At 45.2% G+C, this 20,179-nt stretch overlaps 1 protein-coding gene across 3 annotated transcripts in view; it reads right to left on the bottom strand.

Moving 5' to 3' along the window:
- The window catches only part of RNLS (renalase, FAD dependent amine oxidase), an 81,560-nt gene that overhangs the window by 16,111 nt on the left and 45,270 nt on the right, over window positions 1-20,179 (bottom strand). For 2 of the 3 annotated variants that reach the window (XM_052799502.1, XM_052799503.1), the window contains exon 5: window positions 6,356-6,529. In XM_052799502.1, coding sequence (XP_052655462.1) covers window positions 6,356-6,529 — 174 coding nt within the window. Of the gene's footprint in view, window positions 1-6,355; window positions 6,530-9,346; window positions 10,958-20,179 lie in introns of those variants that run through there. The other variant, XM_052799504.1, reaches the window with a different exon arrangement.

Below are 20,179 nucleotides of genomic sequence, written 5' to 3' on the forward strand. Positions count from 1 at the left end.
AAAAGTCCATGTAAAGAACAGCGCTAACTTTTTTATATTCAGAAATTCAGCATTTCATTAGCCTTACAGACAGTTTCTGATTAGTTTTCTAAAAGGCAGGCAGGGCAGGCAGGGGATTACAAAGCAATTGGCCATGTAATGAGGCAAAAACCTAAATAACTCTTTAACTCTTCGATCTTCCTAAAAATTCTTATTTCGGTACTGAGAAGATAAAGAAATCTGTACTTTAAAATTAAAAAGGATACTCAAGAATTACACTGATCCTGAAAACCTGTAAGACGACACCTCCCTTTAGATTATATAACCTCGCAATCCTGAAGTAAAAGAATGGAACCGCTTCCATTTTTATGTCATCTCTCTTTAGTCCTCCAGAATGCAAAGAGATGCAAAGACTGCGGTATTACAGAAATGAGGTTTAAAATAATTTATACTGAAGAATTCCCACTGTCCCCCCGACCAGTTATAAATATTGATGGGGTGTTTAAGGCAGCCAATCACACAAATATTTAATATTCACACATACCGCACAGGGAATTCAACATACACTTCTTGTAGGCTCTTCCTTATGTAATGTTCAAGCGCATCACCTCTGCGGACAGACATGTGATTTTATGAACAGCAGCTGAGATCCTCAGCTGCAGCAAAAAGCCTTCCTTCTCGGAGGCTCATTGTGCTCCAGATTACATTGGTAACGGCAGTATCACAAACAGCTTTATTATTGATTCTTCCACATAAATCGGGAAGAAAACAGATGTCACCTGTAGTTATTGATAAGGAACTAGGCTGTGTCTAGGCTGAAGCCAACTAATGGTAACACATTGTGCTACAGAGAAGAGCTGCCAGGGACTCCCTGGGTGCCGGTGCCTTCCCCAGCAGGCTCAGCCATGCATGGGTCAAGCTCGCTACCTCCTCCCCATCGCAGTGAGGGTTAGCCCATCGCAGAAGACTGTATTCCTCTCTAGCAGTGTAAACAAAGACAAAACTCTGAGAAGTCCTGCTGTTCTGTCTCACCCACCTGGACTGCCAGAAAGATGGCATGGTCACCTGGCTTGTTCTCCATTACAGAAGTCCAGGGGACATGCTGATGAAAGTTATGTTGAATGCAAACTTATGAATTAAAGAACATCATTACACTATAAATGTTTGAAGACCCAGCAACACTTGAGCAGTCTGCATAAAGCAATTAAGGAGAAAACAAAAAGAGAGGGGATGCTGCCGTATCTCCTAGCAAGGAGAGGCTTCATGAGTTTGCAAGTGCCATGCAACAAGCAGCAATTCAGAGCACTGCAGCTCATCACAACACAGCAAGGCACAAGCGATCCTTAGGGAAGTGAGTGGCTCTGAGAGCAAGCAAAGGTTGAGATTCCTGGAGAATTACAGACTGCAACTCACCAGCTCTGCTAACAAACCCATCCTATTGTATAATTATAACAACGAGACTGTTTCAGGTATTTCACTGCTAAAATGTGAAACCTGCATAAGAAAGAGAGTTTTACATCTCTGCTTTACTAAATGAGTCAAAGCAGGGATTACCACATCTCATACAAACAAAAAAGACAGTTTGGACTTTCATAGTGAGTGCTAGACTACTTGCTTTTAGGCAGACGTTATATAGATGTAGCTATTTTTTGTGTAATAATGTGTTTAGCAAAGAGTCCCTTAGCAGAAAGCTAGTTATTTCCTTTGGATCTCTGTAGTTCAATGCTGTTTACTAAAACCATTTGAGGTGGTAACAAGGGTTAGATAAACCTACACTAATTGTGGATACATCAAAATAGGTGTAGAAACACCAGAAAAATCCAATTTCTGTTCGTGTCTGATCCATTAGTCACTTTTACTTATGTCTAGAGAACTGCAGCCATACTCCTCTGTCTGTTGAGGCTGTACTTCTGATAAGCATTGCAGCCACATCTGATGAGCAGCAAAGCAATTTTCCCTCTTAAGTTTAATGCAACAGAAGGAGGGATGCATGCAGGCACTTGAGAAATAACACACTACTGAATATATGGAGACAGTGTATATGGATGGCATAGAGGAGGAACAGTGGAAGTGGGACCACTCAGGCATCAACTGGGGAAGGTGATGGCTTTTTCAGAAGGATGGCTGTCCTGAAAGATCTCAGCTGCTTCACCCAGGGGACCCAATATAAATCTTAGCCTGAGCATTTCTGCTTTCTCTCTCTGAACGCTTACTTTTTCATTGCCACCAGCATCTTCTTCAGATGAATCATGATCAATCAAGGTTAAAGAATATAAGAATGGTGTTGTGGTTTCAGCCCAGCTGGTAACAAAGCATCACGCAGCCACTCGCTCACTCCCCGCCCCTGGCCACGGTGGGATGAGGAGAAGATATAAAGGCAGGCTCATGGGTTGAGACAAGGACAGTGAGGGATCACTCACCACTTACGGTCACGGGCAAAAGACAGCCTCAACTTGGGGAAGAAACAAAATCAATTTAATTTACTACAAATCAAAACAAAACAACGACATTAGGAAGTAAAACCAAACCTTAGAACAGCTTCCCCCCACCCCTCCCTCCTTCCCAGCTCAACTCCACTCCTAGTTCTCTCCACCTCCTCCCCCCAGCAGCGCAGGGGAACAGGGGATGGGGTCAGTCCCTCATACCTGGTCTCTGCCACTCCTTCCTCCTCAGGGGGAGGACTCCTCACTCATCCCCTGCTCCCCCATGGGGTCCCTCCCACGGGAGACAGTCCTCCATGAACTTCTCCAACGTGAGTCCTTTCCGTGGGCTGCAGGTCCTCACAAACTTCCTTGGCGTGGGTCCTTTCCACAGGCCGATCTTCAGTCACAAACTGCTCCAGTGCGGGCTTTCCCATGGAGTCCCGGCCATCTTCGGGGGCCTCCACTCCCCCGCTCCCCTCCATGGGATGCAGGGGGGGGACACAGCCTGCCGTCTCACCACGGGCTGCAGGGCATCCCCTCCTCCGGCGCACCTCCTCCCCCTCCTTCCTCACTGACCCTGGTATCTGCAGAGGGGTTCCTCTCACATTCCAATTCCCCTACTCACTACTGGTTCCCCTTCTTAAATCTGTTCTCCCAGAGGCGCTACTGCCATCACTGACTGGGTCGGCCTGGGCCAGCGGCGGGTCCAACTTGGAGCCGGGGAAGTTTCTAGCAGCTTCTCACAGGAGCCACCCCTGCGGCCCCTCCCCTGCTACCAAAAAACCCCCACACCACACAAATCCATAACAAATGGGAAGAACGATGAGTGAGTGGAGCATGGTGTTAAAACATCAGCATTGGCACCACAAAAAAACAGCAAACAAGGGACAGTGAGGTGCTGCCGTGCCTCCCATTGAAATGTTCTGGAGGTCAGTCAGAAGCACGGAAGGAAAAATACAAGTGCAAAATACTTGCATATGTGCTAAAACAAACAAAGGAACTTTATATTCAAGTGGTTTGGCTGCAGTACTCCCTATACATAAATAAATTTCAGCCCCCCTTGCCCATGTTGTCTTTATGTATGTGTGTGTGTGTCTCTATTATCAGCAGAGCTGTGCATGTGTTTGAAGAAAAGTGAATCGCTTGGTGACCACTTTTGATTTTTATGCTTCTGTACGTCAGCATTACTGAACATGATGCAGGCATGCTTTCCAACACTCCTGTGCTCAGCTTGAGCGCTTGCAGCCACAAATACTGCTCCAGCTAACACGTACTGCTCTCTCCCTAGTACTACTTTTCCTGGAACAAAGTGCAAATCTGCAAAATGCAAGTTCACCAGGAAAGACAGCACAGTCAAGGCGGCTGGTTGATTGTTTATATGTCACAAGGAGGGCCCTACCAGAGACAAATCATCTTCACTTGCTGGCCCCCAGCTTGTTCCAGCCCTATGAAGGTACACAATTTGTTCTTCTTGGAAAAATTTGCTCATATAAAGAGATCTCTTCCACAATACGAGGGAAATTTCAGTGAGAAAGGTATGTGTCAACACTGATGTTCTGGTAATTTCTATGTATTTGTTAATAATATGCCCCAAATAATATGCTTACTATCTGGTTAAATTGCATTTGGAGACAGCAAAGACACTATACTTAGCTATTTGATAATTCCATTATAATTCCATATTTGTTGTTCTCAGTGCTGGTGCTTTGAGACCACATATGCAAACAGGTGAGGAAAGGATGGGTGAACTTCTCCCTTGGGCTGTGTCCTCTTCTGCACAGCTAGATCAGGCAAATGGGATGGACAATACCAGTAGGTGCTATTAACTATCAAGTACTTACCATTAAACACAACGATGGTGATATAATCTTAGATACAAGAAAATCTCCAGCTGCACATTGTCAGTAACAAGGAGACAATGCCAGAGAAAAAAAACCACCACTCTGTATTTGGCTTTCCTTACACTCTTTTTTTTACATATTCATTATTGGTCCCTGCTGGAGGAAGCATATCAGGGTGGATGCATCTTTGTTTTGGCCAGTTCAGCCATTCTTTTGTTTTATTTTCCCTATTTTCAGGCCAACAGGCTAAATTCTTAGGACAAATAACAAAATTGGGCTTCTACAGTGGTGAGTTGATTCATCTCTCCAACTCCTTTGCTCCCAGCATAAACTGCTGTTTCTGGAAGCACTTCAAGAGCCATTGCTACCCAGTTGGCTTTGGTGCAAAGAAGGGCATATTTGGAAGAGCTGACTTGAACTGTACTATCACCACAACAATGAGGAGTGCAAGGTCCCGTGTCTGACACAGGACAATCCCATGCATCACTTTGGCTGAGCAACAGACCTTTCTGAAAAGATCCTGCTGGTTATGGTGGATCCACTATTGAATATAAGCCAGAAGTGCAAAGGTGGCAAATCACACCACATTAGGGCCTTGAGCAACATGATCTAACTTTGCAGCTGGATCTAAATTCAAACCTTGTGTGGGGTAGGACCAGCCAGCCTCCAGTGGTCCCTTCCAACCTGAATGACCGTGACTTTTATTGGTAGAGGCAGACAATGGAACAGGAGGCAACATCCTCAGGCTGAGCCTCGGGAAGTTCAGACTGCAGATAAAGAAACACTTCTTACCCCAGTGGAGGTGCAGCCCTGGGACAGGTCACCAGTGATGTGGGGGATCTCCATCCTGGTTTTTTTTAAAACCTCAGCTAGACAAGGCACGGCTGCCCTGACCTTATGTTAGCACAGCCTGCTGGGAGTGGGAGCTGGAGCAGAGATCTTCAGAGGTCGTGGCCACCACTGCCACTGTTATACTGTGACACTCCCTTGTGATAGCTTATTACATTAAATTGCATGTTTACAGTGTAAGAGAGGGAAGACATGCCCAACCTTACGGCTGTTTTCTAGCATGGTGGTGGTGTGTAGATGTAAGGGTGACAGGCAAGGTTTTCAATGCCCTGCCCAGCAGGTACTAACGTCACTAATGTCTGCAGACTGCAGGCAGGAAGCAATGAATCCCGACTGAACAAGGAAGACTAGAAACAGAAGTCTCCCAGGTCTAAATCTGAACATGTTTTAGTGCAGCAAATTTGGTAATACTTAATAATTACGTATTAGGCAGCAGCTGCTTATGAAAATCCTTCCTTATTCTCTGACAGTGAGTCACAGTGCTTTGTAGGTCACCACAAAGGTGGGTAGGTTTTTACCCCCACTTCACAGATGTGGTTAAACGTGGTCATCGTCACAATGTGAGCAAGTAACAGAATTAGGAAGTGTTTTCAGCTCCTAATGAACTTGATTAAACTCAAATGCTAGCGGTTTTTCTTGAGCTATTCTACGCCAACACACTCTTAGTATATGAAATAAATTTAATAAATAAAACATATACTTACTCGACTGCCATCTTCCAGAAACAGATGAGAAACGTCTGCCTTATGGGACATTCTCCAGGCTTTACCAAGCAGCCATACTATGTGCAGCCATTTAAAGAATTTTCCATGATTATAAAAGCACACTGGCTAACTCTGAATTAGACTAGAACAGCCTCAATTATATAACTCATTACTACTTCCAAGCATGCTTAGTGGAAAGAACAGGAGTTGTAAAGTAATGGATGATGGGAGATAAATTGGCATGTGTATGAATCAATGATTAAACAAAGGAACTCCAGCTCTTTCTTGGAATAGCAACATTTTGATGTCTCAAATCCCCTGACACTGGTTTCATAAATGCAGTAACGTAAACCATGTGCTGGGTGGTGATTTTCTGAGGACCTTCCCACTTTCATTGTGTATTTTATTACAGGCCAAATGTGACATTAAATGCTATCCGCTGCAGCTTGGAGTTAAATACTTGCTCTGTTCAGAATAGCAACACTCAATTAAACAGCATTTCTCATGACCTACACCCTCTATTGTCACTGTGTTTAAGGGAAATAATGGGAGCACTGACCTATATTGCGTTTCTTATTATCGATGGAGATGAAGCGTATGCAGGGATTATCGGTGATGTACTGTGCAGCCCAAGGGACATCAATCTGTGTACCGGCTTCATAAAAAAGTCCCAGAGCGTAGCGGGAGGAGTAACTCGCAGATTCCAGTTGCTGCTTTTGACTTTCATTAATTACTGTGGAAAAAAAAAAAAAAGAAAAATCAGACAATCCCTCTTCTCTCAGAACATTAAATATGTGAATGCTGTGGTTAAGCTGATTATTCCTTCCTGAAAATGACCAGACCGCTAAACCTAAGAATTTAATATTAAGCCTAGTGCTTTGTAATATTTTTTCTGGGACACCTCTTCATGAAGTTTTAATGGCACATTATGTAGAGTACATCCTTCACACGTAACCCTCCCCCATCTGTTGGTGGTTTATCTCCCAGTTTTCTGCTAGTTGCCTCTGACTTGGAACTTCAATGACAGGTGACTTTTTTCCAAATGTTTTCTCAAAGGGTGAATAAATGGGAATAAGAGGTTTGGGTTGCCTCTAGCACATCAAGTAAATGATTGTATGACTCTGCAAAAACCCAAATGACTTCACATATCAACAAAACGAACACAGGGACTCCTGAATCTCTGGGGAAAATAGCCCTGCAACTTCCATGTTGCAATTCAAATGGATGAAGAAACCTCTGCACTTCAGCACACAAAAGGGTTCAGCTCCTTCAGCTGAAGGTATTTTAAAGCAGTTTAGAAAATTTCAGAGCAAGTATTAATCCATTCCTCGCTACGATCAACTCTTCTATCTTCTAATTACAGTAAGATCTGCTTTTTGCCTCAATTTTATAATCTTCATAAAAAGCTGCACAAAGTAGCATTAGCCCCACTGTGCATTCAAATACTATTTTATTTCATGCCAAAGAGAAATACAACAGTCTGACTAATTGTGGAGTTAGCCATCACGTCTCTCTTCCTACTACTGAATGGACGGCCAATGCTTCTGTGAGCTGGAGCAGGACATGCAAAGACAAAATCACAGCAGTCTCCCACTTGTATGTGAAACTGCACACTCTGTTGGGCTTGTTTGGAGATTTGATATTGAGAGGTAAAAGAACACCAACCAAAGTGCTTCATTTTATGCAAAATTCAGCTGCCATGATGAACATCTTGTATGAAGAAAGGAGCAGCTGATGTCGCTATCCACCATGGCACTTCCCACAGGGAGCAGGCCAGGTGCTGAGTGGTATCTTCAGAAGGACTTCAGCAGAAGTCCTGCACCAGGACAGACCAGCCCCATGTGTGGGGCAGGCTGGGATGGGCTGGAGGGGGCAGCTCTCCACGCAAGGCTTTGTAGGTGAGAGGCATCTGCAGACTCGTGTGTACCAAGCTGGCCAGCAGTCACAGCAATGAAGGCCAACCAGCCTGGTGTGAGAGCATCCAGCACGTCAAGGGAAGGTATTGCCCCCCTCAAGTGAGGCCACGTCTGGACATACTGTGCAGTTTGTTGTGCCCCCCAGTACAAGGGAGACAACAACCCCTGTGCAGGGTCACTAATGTGGTCCACTAAAGGGGGACTCCATTCCCGGGGACTGCCCCGACTCACCTGGACACAGCCCCAAACAACTTGCTGCAGCTGCGGTGTTGGACCTGCTGGAAGAAGTGTTAGGGTGGAGACCCCCATCCTGGTGCCTCCAGCTGGAGTTGGTGGGACTGGGTGATTCTGCATACCTTAACCATGCCAAAGCCACCTCCATGTGACTGCAATTAATGTGCTTGAAAGAAGAACGTTGGCATGACTGACCTTGCTGTCATGACTAATGCTGCTCCTCAGAACTTGCAACCAGGATGGCTTCATCACACAATCAGTCCACCAACACACACTCTCTCCCTGGGAACTGATATTCACTGCTGTGCCAAGGCTAAACTCTAGGAACCAGGGCTATAAATCAAACCTCCGTGCATGGTGCCAAGATGCATGCACTCCTGAGTCACACAGTGCTGGCCAGGGGCAGGAGTCCAGTAGCACTGGCAGAGTGTTTTCCAGCAGGATGCATGCTTGAGAGCACATTCGGTTGTGCTGAGAAGTCCTTGCAACAACTGCCACTAAACCTGTAAAGCCTACATACCACTGGTCTGCATCAATGTCCATTCCCACCACAGCTACTGGCACACTCCCTTCTCAAACAGCATCAAGGCTGCCTGTGTTTGGAGTCTATTTACATGCAGAGGACATTGAGCAGGGGAGAGTGTGATTCCTGAGCCAATCCTGGTGAAGGGGAGGGCTGGTGTCACCATACCTCTTACCAACCTGTGGGTGACCATTTCAGCTGTGCAAGTCTACAGGTGCCAAGTCCAAACTCCTTGACATGACTGGTCCATTCTGGCAACGTTTCCATGCGGCCTCCCAAAATGTACAGGGGCACAATTCATGTCCCTATTCAGTGTCCTGTGAGAGACTCAATAAGTAAAGCCATGAAGCCTACTATATCTCAGAAGCCTTAGTGAACCACCAGGGAAGGTTCACCAAAGATATCGACTCCATTCTTCACAGACAGGTGCCTTCTACGGGAGGATGCATGGTCTGCAGTCACAATCTCTCACCTGAAAACCCACCATGCTACTCACAGGTATCTGCCCCATCCCATTGTTTCTCTAGTTGCGTATTTTTTCCATGATGTCTCTCTACTCTATTCCTCTTGTCGTGGTTTCAGCTGGGATAGAGTTAATTGTCTTCCTAGTAGCTGGTATGGTGCTATGTTTTGAGTTCAGTATGCGAAGAACGTTGATAACACTGATGTTTTCAGTTGTTGCTCAGTAGTGTTTAGTCTAAAGTCAAAGATTTTTCAGCTTCTCAAGCCCAGCCAGCAAGAAAGCTGGAGGGGCACAAGAACTTGGCCCAGGACACAGCCAGGGCAGCTGACCCAAACTGGCCAAAGGGGTATTCCATACCATGTGATGTCACATCTAGTATATAAACTGGGGGGAGTGGGGTGGGGGGAATCGCCGCTCGGGGACTAGCTGGGTGTCGATCGGCGGGGTGGTGAGCAACTGCACTGCACATCATTTGTACATTCCAATCCTTTTATTATTACTGTTGTCATTTTATTAGTGTTATCATTATCATTATCAGTTTCTTCTTTTCTGTTCTATTAAACCGTTCTTATCTCAACCCACGAGTTTTACTTCTTTTCCCGATTTTCTCCCCCATCCCACTGGGTCGGGGCGGGGAGTGAGTGAGCAGCTGCGTGGTGCTTAGTTGCTGGCTGGGGTTAAACCACAACACTCTGCATGTCATGAAGACGACTGATTTCAGAGGCTGCTTTCTGTCTCCTCCCCTGAAACAGTGACCTCACGTACAGAGTGCTCTCCTAACCGAGGTTCCTGGCTGGTCTCCCCCACTCCACCATGACCTCCACACCCACACCAGCCTTACCTAATCACCAGCACACCAGAGGATCACAAGTCAGATTCCATCTCAAATGCCATCAGAAATAAACCTTGAAAAGCCCTGAAGAAAAACCTGTACAAATTTTAACATAAATATGCTGGGGAACAGAGAAATGCAGGGGGCAGAAAGAAACACTGATCGACCATGAAAGCTCGGGAGAGGAAAGGAAGAGAAATAAGGTGTCTGGCACTAGGGGTGGCAGTGGTGGAGCTGCCTGACAGAGGAAGCCATAGGATAGGCCTGCCCAGGAGGGTAGGACTGGCTGAGCACAATGGGGTTTGAAGAAGCTCCCCTTCCCTCTCCAGTCCCATGTCCCCTCTGAGAAGGTGTTGAGGGGGCCAAGCTGCCTCTCACCTCACCCCTGCACCTAGATCTTTCCAAGGAGGATCCATGGACCTCAGGAACTCCTCTAAGCCTTGGGTCAAAGACTCCTCAACCTCTGCTGTCACCTTCCCTTGGCAAAGCTGCCTCCATGTAAGTTGTGGGATGGTAGGGTTCCCATTTGTTATACCACTGGTCTGTGACCAAGACCCATTAACAGTTTAGCATGGAGAATGCTGTTGGTATGCTACTGCCTTGAACGGGCTTCTGCAGCACACATACATGCTCTCTATGGAAGAACAACCTCGTACATGCTCCAGAGAAAACCAGAGAGTGGTGGTTGCAAGAGCTGCTCTTCAAGGTCATTTCTTCTTGCTTCACCCTGAGCATGTCCCAGCTGAGGAACTGGTGGCTCTCATCTCATCCCAGGACTCCAGACGTGGTACAGACCCCCTGTCTGTGTGTGTGCCACCCGGCCAGCCCGTTCCGAAAGCCACAGTGTGCAAAGCACCCTGCCCAGGCTCGCTCTGCCTTCCTCCGGGCCAGGCTGCTCCCCTGGGGCCCAGGGCTCCTGGGTGCACAGGGCTCCATGCCAAACCTCCAGAGCAGCCTGGCAGGGCGGCCACCCCGGCCTGTGGCGAGGTGCTGGCTTTCATCCCAGCTTTTCATGCCATTCAAAGATTTTGCGTTGACCAGGGCACTGGCAGGACTACCCCAGCTCCGCGAGTCTCCTGTAGGCTGCCATCTCCTTCCTCCTCCATTCTTCCCCTCTTCCACAGCTTCTCTCCAGCTTCTGCAGCCCCCAGGACCAGAAGATTTCATGGCGTGGCACCACTGCTTGACAAAGCCTGCGATGAGGAGGGGAAGGGAGTGGATTAAGCAGGGACGCAGAGCAGGCTGGACGACTGCCCCGGAGGAAAGAATGCCAGCACGAGAGGACCTCGCACATCCCGTCCCACTGGAAATGTTCCCTGGCCTGTGCTAACTTCCCGCTCAAGCCGTGAATTTAACAGTGCAGGCACATGGTGCCAGCATCCGGGAAATGTCTTGGGGGCTCTTTACTGCCAAGTCGGAATGGCGATGTTAGCGATTTCAGCAGTGCTTGTCCCAGTTCCTCCTGGCAGACCGCAAGAGCCCAGACAGGGAACAGAGCTGCTGCTAAGCACATGCCACATGGCAGAGGGGACAGATCTTGTCCAGAAATCCCCCATCCCCTTTCAGGTGAGGGCTCTGTACAGCTGGGTTTTGAGATGTCCATCACCAGCAGGCCCGCTTCTTACAGCTATGATAAATAATCACAATTCTTACACATTCTTGCTGTGCTTCGAAAGAATATAAAAGTCCTATAAACAAGAAAATAAATGTGAAGCTGTAACGTCTCATCTAAAACACTACTCTTTGTCCAGGTTACTTAGACAACTCATTTCCCCTTGGGAAAAAAAAAATAAACAAGACCTCCTCCAGCCTGTGAAGCAAATTCCCCCGGCAAAGCTCAGCATGCAGAAACCTCTGTGCTGTGGGAATGTGTCTGAGATAGAAATGAACTGCCCAGCTTGGGGGCTGTAGGCGCCAAGCCGCCTAAGCCCGTACCCTGCCTCTGCTTCGCAGCACATGTGGTCTGCTGCAGGGAAGGGACCAGGGGGTTTAAATTTGCTCAGGCAAATGGTTTATTCCATGGAGTGCTTCAGCAGGTACAACCTTCACAACGTTAAGTGTTGCCAAAGCCGAGCCAGCCACTTGGCTCTGAAGTACCTCGTTTAAGACTTAACATCGCTTTATGGACCTGTCCTCACAAGCTATAAAGTTCCAGAAGGTGTTAGGGGTCATTGGGGACGGATGCTGAACAGCAGTGTGGTAATCAAAGATAAGTTACAATTTTATCAGCTTTAAGTATACACACACACATGGAGCTTGGCCAGGGGATGCTGGGGAAAGCAGATGAAGGCAGGCAACGAGCCCAGCTGAGCAACCTCCCTCCCAGGAGAGGGGAGAAGAGGGAGGGCAGGCAGCTTTGAGGGTGTGGGCACCAGCCAGAAGTGACGGAGCTGTGACTTAACAGATCAAAGAGCTGTAAACACCTAGGATGGCTCGTTCACAGCAACGAGGGAAGGAACAGCTTCGCTTTTCAAAGCCTTGGGGAGATGGAATAACACATAGGCTAAGGACACCCGGTTATACTGCCCAGTGCTTGCAGGTGTTTCGGGGACAGTGGCAGGCTGCTCACCGGCGAGAAGTGAACCCCAGCAACGTTGAGGAGTTTCTCCAGATTCAGTCCTGCCCTGTCCTTGGGGGGAGGGCAGAGCTGGAAAGGAACCTGCAGGGTGAAAACAGAGGGGCAGCACTGCGATGCTAGCCACACCACACGCAAGCGCATTGGACTCACGGACAGGTTCAGGCTTGAGGCAGCTGCAGCAGGTAGCTGAGGGCCGAGTCCCGGCGAGTCGAGCCATCCCCAGGGATGGGGATCCCCCACTGCTCAGGGCCCTGTCCCAGGACGCCCTGCTCGCACAGGGACGGGCTGTTTCCTTGGGGCCGGACGGGGTTTCCCGTGCTGCAGCTGTGCCAGTGCCTCTGGTCTCTTTCTGACCATACCATAAACAAGAAATGACTAATACTCATTGTCCCAAACAGTCAGGTTTATAGTTCAAAATTAAAAAGTGTATTAATTCAATCACTGATGTATGTTTGCTAACCAATTTGCTTAATTATTGCTTATGTTTTTTAAAAATAATGTCTGTGGTTCATTGGATTCTAAACTGCTGCAAATTTACAAAACTGAGGAAGTTTTTACAGCCTGAGAAGACAGGCAATAAAGTGACGTCAAGTTTGAAATCCAGCAACAAAAAAGCTGAACTGTATGCGAAAACAATGCTGCGAGTTGTAAGACTGAGGTTTTTCCCCTGCTTCATCCATTATGCGTTTTAGCAAGGCCAACAAGTTGATCTAAGGACATGAAGAGAAGCTTCATTTTGAATTTCCATACTTTTATTGGTTTAAATGAAAACCAGACTGTTGTTTTAATGTTGTATATGAAACCACAAAATAACTATTAATTTTTCCCCTTCCAACAAAAACGGTTAAGATGATTTTAATAACATTTTGGGAAAAAAACCAGCTTTCAGACCACAGAATCATCCAGCATACAAGAATCAGCCATAGCGATATTTTTAAAGCAGTGCATAAAGACATGAATATCTTACATTTTCCACTGAAAAACTCAGCTACAGCTGCACTGCAAATGCCACTGAAGTAAATGTCCTCTGGAGATTTCATCACATCAAAGCAAGGGGCATGTATACTTTATTTGCTGTTTCTCTAGACACTGACAGCAGAGTGGATTGCTTATCTGTAACACTCAATAAATATAGTAACGGCCTTTTATCTGCTGTTCCAGTATTTAATGTCACCTCACTGCCTCACTCATGTTGTGGGAAGGAGAGGACCCAGAGATCCCATTAGGGCCAGCAAGAGAGAGGAAAGCCAAGGTTTCAGCTGGCAGGCTGGGAGCACAGGCACTACACCATTCAGGAGTCCAGGACTGAGCCCAGCCTACCATCACAGAGGCCAGGGAAGCAAAAATAAACCCAGCTGCTCTGATGGCCAAGAACCGAGTAGGACGATCAAGGTTTAGTCCTGGATGTTTAGTCATTTGCCAGCAAGTAAGGGAGAGGATTGCAATATGCACCTTTACCTGCAGGAAGGCACTGCAGGAGCTAGATAGCACCCAGATCATTCACCACCAGCTTGTGGCAGTTGTCAGAGGCTCCAGCAAGGACTGGACTTGCAACTGCAGTTTTGAGCAAGCAGAGATGGGCAAGAGAACTGATGGGTTAGTAAAGGATTCAGGTCAGTCTGGTAACTGAAACAGTAGTTAGGTTACCCGTAACTTCACACAAAGTCCTATGTACCTGTCACTGTAGGTCACAGCTGCTGGGGACAGGGAGAAAGCATGTTCACAACTGCAGGGAAAAGCAGATGCTGCAATGTGAGATGCATTTAAAATAATACTTGTTTTGGAAAGTTTTGCTATTCCTAATTCAGTACTTCTAAAAGCTTGTGGATACTTATCTCCCTTATCAAGTCACCACGTGATTTTAGAGCTCAGCTGGGATGCTTGTATCCAGCTCTTGCATGCACATAAGGATGTGTGGGCAAACTTGGGTAAACAAATTGAGATGCTGGTTTGAAAGACTTCAGGGATGAGAGGGAAAACACTCTTATTTTGTTTCACCGTCCAGTCTTGCTGGGCAGCACAGAGGATGTTGCATCCTGACAACTAGCAGCTTCAGAGAAGACAACAGCCAGCCAGATACAGCTTGTGTTTTATCGCACACAGCTATTGCCTGATATATTCAAAATCACTTACTAGGTATAACCAGGGTAACTAAATCTAGAGACATCTAGACACTACCAGCCACCAAAGCAGTAAGAAAAAAACCTACAGCAGTAGTTTTAAGGAATGATAGTGCTATTAAAGCGGCAACGTATGAGGATGCTGGACTTACAGTTTTTTCTTCTGGAAAAGATTGCTCTTTTTAATCTTAACTTCTTTTACTGGAAACTCCTTATTCTTCTAATAATCTGACAGCTTTAGCTTTGGTGGGAATAGCATTAGAGCCTAGCTTGAGCTTTTTGACTTTTCCAGAGTATCCTCCCAAATTCAGTGTAACTCCTGCTCCTTGTGGGCCTGCTTTCAGCACTTTCTTAAGTCATTCCTAGCAAGCAGGTCTGACACAAGTGCATCTGATTGGACTAGTGGTTTCTGCTAAGCACAACAGTCCTGCTGGGGCTGTAAGAAATCCGGAAAAATGAAAATACTCTGAAGGATACTGTGGTTTGTATCAAGGGATGAAACAGTCCCCCATATCCATCCCCAAGGACTACAGGAGGGAAAAGGTGCTTCTACAGTTACCCTCTATTCCTCCCCGCTTGAGTTTTAGCAAGTAAAAACTTCAGCTGAAGCTTTGCTGGTGACCGTGGCTTACCCAGTGCCTCAGTACCAGCTCCTGCTTTGACATATTTGGAAAGAAAATATCCCTTTCATCTATTGAAAGGCTCAGCATCAAGGCTGGACAGCGAGATGCCCATGCATCCTAGGAGGAAGCCAGCTATCTTTTGTCACTGCCCAGTCACCCCCCAGTTTTCAGGACCGTAGCTTCCTCTTCTGGAAACAAAACCCATCCTGCCCAACTCCCCGTCCCCACCTGCCGTGGGATGGCACAAAGAGAAATAAAACATTCTGCCTGTTTCCTCTTATTCTCCCACCTTCTAGAAAATTTTGTCAGGCATATGGATGTAAGAAAACCTGACAAATTTATGAAGGATGTTAGGAGGTGTTGCTTATTTTCCAGCACATGGATAAGCTGGTGCACAAGCGCCCCTGTAATCCCCTAGTACTCAACTCAGCCTTTGACTAGGTAGGTTTCTCTCCACCTTCTTCATTTTTTCCATACTTTATTTCTGTGACCATACGTTTCTCTCACAGCTATGCCCTCAATAACCCTGCTACTGACGCTATCACCCAAAAGGTTTTATTTCCTTAGACTGCTTTGCTTAAGATTTTATTTGCAGCATCTTAGTGATACGCTGACAGCAAATCTAAATGTGTCAGTCAGATGCTGTCAGTGACACAGTATTTGTCAGTGGCTAGTGATCACCAGTATTTTAAAAGTTAAAAAGGAAACTCTGTGGTTAAACAGCAACGGAGATATTTTTAGCAGAGGTATCAAGTTAAGAGATTTTAATAAGATGCTCACCCAGCAGAATAGGCAGCTCAGCTAAGTACCTGGAGATACAGTTTATTGTCACAGCTGACAGAGTGCTGCCATAGCTCTGTTCAGGAGATGAATTATTCAGGATGGCACATTATCATAACCTTCGCACAGCAAAGCCTCCTTGGATGGAAACCTCTTCTTCCTCGAGAGGCTTGAGGAGACTGTTCCTCCTGCTCCCCAGAGCAAGAAGCCACTGCCCTGAACTCTCTAGCTGAGTTGTGACAAAGGACAGACTTTTCAGGCAATCCTCCTCTACACAGTCATCAAGGCTGACACTGCGCCATGACACTGGCCCTCTGCCACCGTGCTGACCGTTTCAAGATGCAGGCTGTTCCTGCTTCTGCCTTTGCGTAGGAGGGAGCAGAGGTTATGAGAAAGGCTTCATTTTTAACTTCAGCTTCCTCATGAAACAGCTTAAGATTTTTTTAAAAAGGCAGCATAACAGTTAAATGCAGCCATGCCTATATCTGCATTGAAATACTCACTAAATGTAGTTATGTGTTGCAATATACTTCTCATTTTCTTATTATGCTCAGCTTTTGTTTGAATAATCCTTTTTGGATCCAACGCAATGCTCACTGCTGCGTGTATGCAATGTCTGTAACAGCTTAAATAATTACTTCAAATCACTGCGGTCCTGACTGACATAAAGCTTCTTTATCTAAAGTTTGTGGCACATGAAGGAAAAACACATTTAGAAATGTAGACGATGAAGTGGAAAAAAAGAGGCTGGGAAAAAAAGACAGTACAAGTGATTTTTTTTATGAAGTTTATGATTTTGAGAACTAAGCTTGAATACCTGTCCACTAGCTACTCTCGATAAGGTGATTAGCAATTCACTCACTATTAAACTAAAACCTCCATCAATTTTCACAAGAAACATTTACATTAATCTTCTACAGCACTGTACGTTGCATTCGGGTCAACTTTTGCTATCAACAGAGAAATGAAACTGCACCATTTCTAGAACTGGGGACAAAGCTGGCACAAGGGCAGAATACCACCAGCTTCTGTCTCCTGGAAGAACGGCAGGTGAGAAAAGAGGAGGGATGAGGAACCAGGGGAGACGCTCCATGGGATCTTTGCCAAACACTGGACCATGTGGCAGCTGCTGCACTAGCATTCACTTAGCAGTACAGAAAAGACTGTACTGCTCTGAGAGCTGATGCATTCGGGTGCGTGCACCCTGGCACCATCCCAAAGGCCAAGCCCGGTGCCTGCCTCCTCCAGCCCAAACTGGCATAGATCGTGTGGTTTTGTTGTAGGAGATTGGTATAGGAGCATGCTGCAAAATTATCTTTCCTTTCTCTCCCTTTAAATTGATCCCCGTTATACCCACTTATATGCTCAGGTCATACTTTTAACCAAAATAATCCCTGATCCAAAGCAATAATCTTTTTTGTTACTTTTCATATATAATTCAATTTTTAAATTTAACAAACCTCTATCCTCCTTCCCCAATTCTGTAGCTTATTCTTAACCTGTATCCTGTATTACACACATCTGAGGAGCTCCATGCTGTTCTCTTCAGCCTCTATGCTCAGTGTCCAATCTGCAGGTGGATTTAATGCATATGTTGATATTAGCTTCACAATTTTTGTATTTGTATTAATGGGGAAAACAACTTTTCAAATTCATTATTTGGAAGACTGGGTTGTGAGTGCAGAAGCTGACTCTTAACCAAAAATCCAGTCATTTCCTCAGTGATGCTATCAGAAGCAATGCAGCACCTGAAGATGTGTACAATGATGGCACACAGCATTTTAGCCTCATGAACCTGCAGCATATGTGATGCTGACACACAACACACCATGGAAATGCCTCTCACTGTGGTTTATTGTATCTATGGTTTTGATTCAAAAGTAATGACATCTTAGTTTAAAATATGAACCTCTGCTAAGCTTCCACCCTGAGAAGAACAGGATATGACATTTATAAGCAAGTAAAACTAAAGGAGAAGACAATAACTGATTTTTCACAATTCAAACTCTTCCTACAGTTACATCACCACCCACCTGGGGAAAGAAAACCAGTCTTGTAATGGTTCAAAATGCCCATATTTTAGCTGGGAAATTTCTTCCAGTTTTGCCAGGGAGGTAGCAGAAATAAATACCTCTGTGGAGCCACCAGGACAGACTGACTCCTTCCAGCAGGGAACAAAGATACCCAGGATTTTCCAGATTTTGGACATGCTTGGAAATCAGAGCCACTTACAAAGAACCCCAAGAAATTAGTCAATAAAGTCCAAATAAAAAAAAAATACAATACACATGTACACTCCAGTTTCTACTTTGTAGTCATTTATAGGTAATGACATAGAATATATATATGACATGCCATCATATAACTCTAACTAGCACAACTGCAAATATAGTTTCCGTACTATAGGCAGAGCAACATTTATTATGTCTTATTCTTGCAAAGCCAGCTAGTTTCTGTGACTGGCATTGAAGTCAACAGAAGCTGAAGACATCTTTGAGAAAATCTGATTTTATTCAGAAACCTCTGTAGAGATTTAAGATCTCATCTTTGAGCTAAGAGACTTGGAAAAGTTTAGCTAAAAAATAAATAAAGCTCATTGTCACATTTCCTCTAGATTAATTTGCAAATTAATCCAGATTCATCTTCCTGCTGTGCCATGTCATTACGGAGGACGTAGAAGGGTTTCCTTCCTACACCAAGTTATAAAGTACTACACACAGTTCTGTTACTCTCTGGTGCCAAAATGTTAAAAGCTCATTACTTACATAATCGTCATCATAAAACATTTAGCAAATAACTTATGCATCTACTGTACACAGCGTTGAGCTGAATAATAAAATTGAGAGGATTTATTTTCTTTAAGTATGACACTAGGTGCTGAAATAGCATTAAAAGCTTTTCAAGGCAACAAAGATAGATGTTGGCTTACTGCTCTGTGTTTTGACTTGGACAGAATAAACACATAAATAAATTGAATTAGATCTGCCTGATGTTTCTGGCTTCTGGGCTGCAGCTCCCCACTGACTATGGTGGAAGACCCTAATGGCACGCAAAGCCAAAGCGCAGCAACTGGAGGCTTATCTGCACGGTCTCAGTACAGACTGACTCCTTGCAACACTTCCCTATTACTAAACTCAAGTCAATACCTGTAATGCAATACCAGACAGTGGTAATGCACACTCAGAATCAAAATGCAGCTTTACAATAATGGACAACAAAGATATTTCAATTTAAGTAAGTACTAGAGAAAATGCTTTCAGGCATCAATTATTGAGGAAGGATTCAGCTGGCCACTGGAAATTTCCACTTAAGACAAAAAAATTAACATATTTTCCTCTACTTTTAAAGTAGACGAGCTTGTCTAGCTCATTACCAGGAGGACACAAAAGGAAAGAATACAGGATAGAACTGTGAACATCAAAAAGATGCAAGAATTGTATTCAGCTTTTACAAGAACCCCCTTGGGGTGATTTTTAGGGGATTTTTTCCCCCCCATTCAGGCCAGACTTGTTAGTAAGTTTCAGTATTACCTCTATTCAGACCTCTCCTCTTTTCATTTTCTGAATCAGTCTGAACAGCTTTATTGGGCTTTCCAGTTCTTGTGCTGGAAGAGCAGTTTATACATCCAGAGACTGCTAATACAATGCAGCTGTCTCTTCCAGGCTGAAGAATCCCAGGCTATTTAGTCATCCCTTGCCGAGAAGCCACTCCATGCCTTTGGCCATCCAGCCCTGTGGGCATCTGAAGCTTTTTGAATGATGAAAACACATCTGCATGCAATATTGAAGTTGCGGGCACACCAAGGATGTATCTAGCAGCATCATGATAGCCCCCTTTTCTATTCTCTATTTAATGTTTAACATTCAGTTTTCTTTCACAGTCCTAGGGAGAGATGAGCTTGTATTTTCATCAGATCTCAAGCTCTCACCAAAGTTGGTCAGATCAGGTCTCTGCATCAGATATATGAAGTTAGGATTGTTTTATTCAAACACTTTGCATATTTACGCTTCCAACCACAAAATGAAAGGGGGACAGAAGAAACAACTGCCCTCTGTGAAGAGAAATAGAACATGTTATAGGGAGTGGTGTCTGTATTCACTTAAAACAGTATCTGAATGGAGCTGGTGGATCATGGTAGAGGTGGCAAGCGTTGGAAGCATCGTGCTGACACGAATTTTGGAAACGACTAGAAGAATACATACAGAAGATGTTCCAATCAACTTGCATCTTACTCGAGCAGGCCAACTACACAACCACACAATCAAGAGAAAAATACTAGAGAACGAGAAGTCTCTCCCTCCCCATCCCTTCTGC

Source organism: Harpia harpyja, chromosome 10 (assembly GCF_026419915.1).
Source record: "Harpia harpyja isolate bHarHar1 chromosome 10, bHarHar1 primary haplotype, whole genome shotgun sequence".
Classification (NCBI taxonomy): Eukaryota; Metazoa; Chordata; class Aves; order Accipitriformes; family Accipitridae; genus Harpia; species Harpia harpyja.